The sequence below is a fragment of the Asterias rubens genome, chromosome 14 (genome assembly GCF_902459465.1).
Source record: "Asterias rubens chromosome 14, eAstRub1.3, whole genome shotgun sequence".
Classification (NCBI taxonomy): domain Eukaryota; kingdom Metazoa; phylum Echinodermata; class Asteroidea; order Forcipulatida; family Asteriidae; genus Asterias; species Asterias rubens.
Window position 1 is genome coordinate 2,639,821 of NC_047075.1, and position 7,189 is coordinate 2,647,009.

The 7,189-nt window shown below is 37.5% G+C and overlaps 1 protein-coding gene across 1 annotated transcript; it reads right to left on the reverse strand.

Annotated features, from left to right (window-relative positions):
- Positions 1–2,142: 2,142 nt before the first annotated feature.
- Positions 2,143–6,748, reverse strand: LOC117299074. The gene is made up of 4 exons (XM_033782490.1): positions 6,337–6,748; positions 3,624–3,689; positions 2,936–3,090; positions 2,143–2,397 (listed from the first exon to the last, which is right to left on the reverse strand). The coding sequence occupies exons 2-4, from the start codon at positions 3,667–3,669 to the stop codon at positions 2,179–2,181; spliced, it is 420 nt and encodes a 139-aa protein (XP_033638381.1). The 5' UTR covers positions 3,670–3,689; positions 6,337–6,748; the 3' UTR covers positions 2,143–2,178.
- Between the last annotated feature and the right edge of the window lie 441 nt (positions 6,749–7,189).

Consider the following 7,189-nt stretch of genomic DNA (forward strand, 5'->3'; position numbering starts at 1 on the left):
CCTAAATCAAGGGACCGCCTGCAAATGTCACCTTTTTAAAGGTTTACGTATTGGGAGCATCTTTAACATTCCCCTCCATTCAAATACAAAGCTTCTTTTACACCCCCCCCCCCCCCACCACCACCACCACCACCACCGATAAACAACAACAATATCAATATAAATTATTCATATCCATCGGTCGTGTTTAAAGTGGGGAGGTGTTATTAGGGGAGATTGTGTCTTTAATGACTCAACCATGGAATTTGGCACAAAGTCAACTCATAGAACAGATATTTTGCTATAGCCTTAAAGCCATTGGACACTTTCGGTAAACAGTATTTTCCAAAGGCCCACACTTCGTGTATCACAAATATAAAATAAGAAACCTGCGAAAATTTAGGCTCAATCGGTCATCGGAGTCGGGAGAAAATAACGGGAAAACCCACTCCCTTGTTTCCGCATGTTTCGCCTTGTCATGATTGTGTTTAAAATAAATCCGTAAATCTCGATATCGAGAATTGATAATATTGTTTTAATGTTTTCTCAAAAAGTAAAGAATTTCATGGAATAATATTTCAAAAGAAGTCTTTCACTATTACCTTCTGTAAACCCTGTAGGTTATTTGTAAATCTGTGAACTTTTTTTCTGTTCCGAAAGTGTCCAATGGCTTTAAACAGTAATCGGTTTGATTTTAGAAACAAAAATATCCAGGTAAAATATCAAGACAGTTTCAAAATGGCACGCCACACTGTTTTGATTTTAGTTTTTGTTATGTTGGGTGACCTTCCCATTGACCCTTTGTTACGTATACTTTGCGAATCGTGTGAAGCCAAAATACACAGGAATGCTCGGGTGGGATTCAAACCCACGACCCCCAAATTCAGAAAATATGTACTTCATGTTTTCTTGTTTATATTTACTTCAGAAGAGGCTGGTGCATAGGAAGAAATATTTAAATTGTAAACAAACAACACAACACAATTTCAAATTTGTTTAAAACCTGGTATCAAAGTTTAATCACATTTGGAAAAAAAAAAAAACATTCCCCAATCATGCATATAAACACCCCCTCCGCCCCCCCGCCCCATCCCCCATTCCATTTGATATAATAATGGAGTTTTTAGTTTAAAAATCACCAGAATAATAAGTTACAACTAATTTTCCATTTGCACGCGTAGACAAAGTAATGCTTTTTACACACAAGTCACATCATCATTTTATAACAAACCATTAAAATACGTTCAAGGGAAAACTTTTAGATTTGTATTCTTATTTTTTACAAAGCTTTTTTTTTTTTCACCGGTCTGGTAAAATGCTAGTTGCTGATTCTATGCTAACTGATGGTCCAAGAAAGATGACAACTAAATCAAATCTACAAGCTGTAGCCTATCGTTAATCATAAGTATTTACATAATCAAAGTATAATGTTGAAGATTATAACTTTTGCAAGCTAAGGATCGAAATAACTTTGTGATAAGCAAACTGAAGAGTGTGGACAACCCGTCACATTAAAGGCGACGGGAAAAAAGAGAAACACTTCAATGTGTAACTCTAAAATAAAAGCAAAGCTAATAAAAGTTACACCACTATATAAAAAACTATTTAAAAAACAACATAATATAGTACGTGATTAACCTATAGACGCCTGGTACCCCCCCCCCCCAAAAAAAAGTAAAATTATTTTACGCGGTACTTGTGTGACTTTTGCGCCAGGTGGCAGCAGACTTACAGGTAAATCCATTGTTTTTGGTTATGTGCTCGTGATCAGAACGATGGAAACAATAGAAATTACTTGGCAATTGATCCACCCAACCAGGGCCCAATGTCATAGCGCTGCTAAGCACACAAATTTGCTGAGCATGAAATGTCTTCCTTGATAAAAACAGGATTACCAACCACATTTCCATTTGTTGCATATTACTTGTTAATTGTATTCAGCTGTTGTTTGTTTATCCTAAAAACCACGTGGAAATTTGGTTGGCAATTCTGTTTTTATCGAGGCCAACATTTCATGCTAAGCAAATTTGTGTGCTTAGCTGCGCTATGAAATTGGCCCCTGAACGATTTAGCCTAAAACTCAAAGAGTTTTAACTCTTTGCGGTAAACCACGTGTAACATTGTTCGCTCACCGCCATGTTCACTGTTATTTGTGTAGTTTTCATAGTTTACGAATATTATTTTAAAGTTCTGATTTCATCACTGGCGGCAAAGTTTAGACGCCACCCAACACAGGAGAACAACTGGAAGACTAAAGGTCACGGCGCGTGCACTGTTGCACATGTTTTTGTTGCAGCATCTGACGCAATCCTGGTGTTCGGGGTTACCAAAGCAACCAGGGACGCAGTCGGTTTCCCTCTCGTAGCAGCCGCGATAGACCAGCGTCTCACCGTAGACCGTGTGCCTCAGGCGACGATCCTGGGGAATATGAAAATATTTTGAGAGTGAGCAAACAATAGTTACCGTCAACAGATTTGGGATGTAGTCTAAGATACGGGCAGGCTTTTAAGAGAAATGGGCAGAGCCGTGTATATGGAGTAGACTTTTAGTCAAGGCCCAGTCTGGCTTGGACAGCTTCGTAGAGTTGCGATCCCGAACGACTAGAAGGGTAGACCACTCTCGCGAGTCGGGTGGTGATGAAGCCACGAGGGTGCGTGGTCTCCCCTTCCAGTCGCTTGAGAAGGGGGCTCTATGAAGCTGCCCAAGTCAAGAACCCCTTGTCAAAAGGATGTATTAAGAGAGTTGCGACATGCATGTAGGGACCAGATTTCTTTGGTCACATGATTTATGGACACACATCGGTCCAAACTAAGCACAATTCAATGTGTAGTAGTCTGGCATTCTGTTTGCGCCGCAACTCATGCATTATTATCCTTGGATCACAAATTACTTCAAATCACAAGTTGTCGCAACTCTTTCAAAAATGTACGGCTCTGGAAATGGGTATAAAACTTACATAGCAAATTCCTTTGCACTTCACGAGGTAGACACCTTCGCTCTCTGACGTCACTGACATGACTTTGGACGGATCCGATGGGTCTCTGGGTTCACAGTAAGGGTTGGCGGCACAGTGGTAGCAGTATAGATCATGCTGAGGTTCGACCCCCTCAACTGTATACATTCAAATAAAGAGAATACATGAAAAGAATGTTAGTGGACAACCTCGTTCTCATCGGTGCACGATCTCGACGCGCCATTTTGTTTTCTTTCCCGGGATGGTTGCTTGATCGCGGATGCAGCGGGTGATACGGCGCACTGTCAATGGTATACGATAATACGAGGCTGGTTATAGTGGAAATTGAAACTGTGCACGATGTATATTTTAAGTGTAGAACCATGAAGTTATTTCTCATGGTAGCATCGGGTCGGGAAGAAGTTTCAACTTTTTACAATTAAATAAAGGACGATATTTGTATGTTGGTAGAGTTTAAAACTTTCTTATCACTGCAGTGCTAATGGTTTTGTGTTTATGTTTTTAGACCAATGTTTATACTGTGAAGCGCTCAGCGACTGGTTGATGTTTTTTGAATGAATAAACACTGCTTCTATTCTTGGAGGCAGTGGTGAGGTTCAAGGCCCCTCAACTGATTACATTTAAATCCAAAGTTGTTGTTCTTTTACTTCAGCATGACTAGGCTACTTACCGACGACTGAAAACAATAAAATAACGGCAGCAATCCAGCGCAACATGGCTGCCTCTTTAGTATAACCTGCCGGGGGAAAAAACCAAAGATGTTTTTTGTATGCAAGCTTATTGATATCAAATCAATGTGTCCCTAATCTAATACCCTTCCATTTGTTTTCCTATAATAGTGCTAGCCAAGCAACAACAACAAGACTTAAATATCATAGATTAAAGGGGGGGGGGTATACTCCCGACCAGTCATTGACCATTAACTAATTTGTACAGAGCACTGGGGAGCTACTGACTATAAAACATACGAAACCATTTGAAGTAATGTACTTATAGAGAAAGAGTTAATTTTCACCTCAAAGTTTGAGGGCATGAAACCTAAAACTTAAGTGTTTTTTTTTCTTCTTTGTTTCCTTGCAACTTCGATTTAAAATTGAGCCCAAATATTGCACATGTTAGTTTTGTATGCATAGCCTATGTTGGGACACATCAAGTGAGGATACGGCATTAGACAATATAACAAAAAGTGAGTGCCTTTAAACCTGGAGGGACATTGTTCATGTTAAACAGCTCACTATTTTGTAAAATCATGAGTCATCAATTGGACATTAAGGACAGCCCTAAACGCGACTGCACGCTAGGCTTCATTCGGCGGCTACACTTAAACAGATCTTGTTACCAAGTAATAATTTTGAACAAACTATATTTGAACACGATCCCTGAATAACCGCAATATTGTTGGCTAAGTTTGTTTGTGATACCAGTCTGCACTTGGCGCGAAGTCCATAACACACTGAAGTCTATACGCGCTATGAATGTTTGCTTGTGTAATTCAACAACTCGGTTACTGATTAACACTATAAAGAACTTAACGGCATGGCACTTATCGTTGTTATTGTTTTCTTGTGTAATCAAACTGCACGACTTCATAAAAAGAAATTATGTATGGCTACTATTTTGTTATTCTGTGTGCTTTCTGACTATTACGACTTAAAGGCAAAGCATAGACATACCTTTGATTTTGTTTAACCGTTGGGTTGTTTTAATCTTATTTAAATGTAGATGGATATAATAAAACTAACTTGTGAAGAATCATATCCTTAAAATGAAGACCCAATCTGAAAAGCGTTACTGCTGATACTTCTACATAAACCACATTGCTTCAAAAAGAAATGTTTTTCAAAATGATCAATACTAACGAAAGCTGCTGTTAGGCTTCTAACCAAACGTTTTGATTGCCATTAATTTTAAGAGTGATTATCTAAAGTAGGATGGTGCATTTTCCTTTTAGATTTCACCTCGATCTCCTTTTAAAGGAACACGTTGCCTTGGGCCGGTCGAGTTGGTCTATAAAAAGCGTTTTTAACCGTTTGTTATAAAATGCATATGGTTAGAAAGATATTTTAAAAGTAGAACACAATGATCCAAACAAACATGCCTCGAAATTGCACGGTTTTCTTTTTACCTCGTCGACTAACACGGTCGGCCATTTATGGGAGTCAAATTTTTGACTCCCATAAATGGCCGACCGTGTTAGTTCGCAAATAAAAACCACGCAATTTCGAGGCAGATTTGTGTGGATCATTGTATTCTACTTTTAAAATATATTTCTAACCACATGCATTTTGTAACAAACGGTTACAAACGCTTTTTATAGACCAACTCGACCGATCCAAGGCAACGTGTTCCTTTAAGTTAGTTTGATTTTATGCCTAGTATAAATTTATTTTATACAACATGTATAAAGAGGCTGTGTGTTGGTTCGATGCATATGAAAAAAAAAAAAAATCAAGTTGTTATTTATTTGCATCATAGCATTCCTTGACCTAAATGAAAATCGACTAAAGCCCTTTTTTTTTTAACTCAGTGCAACAAAATGTTGCTCAACAAGGTTACCAGCGAAACTACCGTGCCCCACTGTACAACTTACGACTGGCATCCTGCTTAATTCTGCTTGCTAACAGAAAGGTGTTAAGCAATATTTTCCGCTTAACCATCTCTATAAAACGAGGCTGAGATCAATCTTAATTATAAAACTCATCATCTTAATTGATAAAAAGTGTGGTGTCACAATTGCTGGTAAGAACTCATCCTTATGAGTATTATTGCTTAGTGGAATCCAGCCTATGATACCAACTTTACAACATGTAGGCCTAGCCTACATGAAATAAGAAACATGTTAGATGCTCAATCGGTCATCGGAGCCAAGAGAATGAACCATTTCTCTCTTTTTTCAAACTTCGAGTTCTGGATTAACTAACTGTTTTACTCAATTCACAAATCCATATTATTATAAGATCAATATTACATCAAAAACTAATTCAACGGGTTATCGATATAAAGCGTTGAGAGATAACTTCATATTAAGCGCTATATAAAACGAATAAAATAATATTTATCAAATGTAGATAGTATTATTTCCAGGGAAGTTTTCCAGCATAATCATCGTAATACCTTTAGCATGTTGTTCCGAAATCTGTGAACATATTTTCTTACATGCTATGCACAACCTTTTATAAAACAATCACACAAATCCTAATTGATTATAAAAAACAAAGACATTATTATCTCTTTTATGTCTATCGCATCCATCTTTATTTTTAAAATAACATATGAAATCGCCCGTTTTTTCAAAACTTGTTCATGACTCGAGTGCACAAGAATTTGTATTTTAAACCAACAGTCGGTTAGTAGCCTTGAAATAATTAACTAGTTCAACTTACCGGTTCTCGAATAAAATAAAAAATCACCAACCAGAAGTGTCTTCACATTCTCCTGGACACAATACTTGTAGAAAATGCGAACATTAATTTACGAGTTGAATTTTGGTTAAAGATTGTAATGGCGGACAACGGGACGCGGAATGTACACAGCCGCTCAAAGTCCAATCTGATAAGATAAGGTCGACAGAGGGGGTAATAGGTCTAGAGCAGTTCGGTGTAATTTTTGCCGAAATTACCAATGTCGTAGTGCTTTTCAATGGGGAAATATGTTTTCTTAATCGATTCAAAAAGACCACAAAACAAGGTTACATTGATCCACAGAGGCAGTGTTGTAACTGGGGGCCAATTTCATAGAGCTGCTTAAGCAAAAATTGTGCTTAAGCACGAAAAACAGCTCGCTTATTTTACACATGTTACTGGCCAAAATGTTATGCCATATACATTGATTGTGACTGGTAATTAGTTTTCTTTTTTTCTCCCAAATAAATTACTACATAAAGCAACGTATTAGAGAAGTTCAGTTGTGTTGTATATTTTATATCCATGAAACGATTGTTAAGTTTTATTTCATCAATATATGTTCACAATTTAAAACCACTTTTTTATTTACACATTTTTTATTCAAACTTGCACATAATTTTGTTAATTGTATTTCATTTGGTACAGCGAGACATGACAAAAGCTACAGTACTGAATACAGGGTACATTACTAATCATCGATATACTCTTTACATAAAATACAGTGGTACACTCCTATGTTCCAACACCCCTGTTTCGACACTCCTATTTGCCGACACCCCTATGACCCAATACCCCTATGTTCCGACATTCTATGCTCCAACACTCATATTTT

Bases quoted from the DNA above. Each gene is read 5' to 3' on its own strand.
- LOC117299074 (XM_033782490.1), bottom strand. From the start codon at position 3,669: ATGTTGCGCTGGATTGCTGCCGTTATTTTATTGTTTTCAGTCGTCG. The intron at 3,091-3,623 runs GTAAGTAGCCTA...GAATGTATACAG, and splicing joins TTTATTGTTTTCAGTCGTCG to TTGAGGGGGTCGAACCTCAG. The intron at 2,398-2,935 runs GTAAGTTTTATA...CATATTCCCCAG, and splicing joins AGTGCAAAGGAATTTGCTAT to GATCGTCGCCTGAGGCACAC.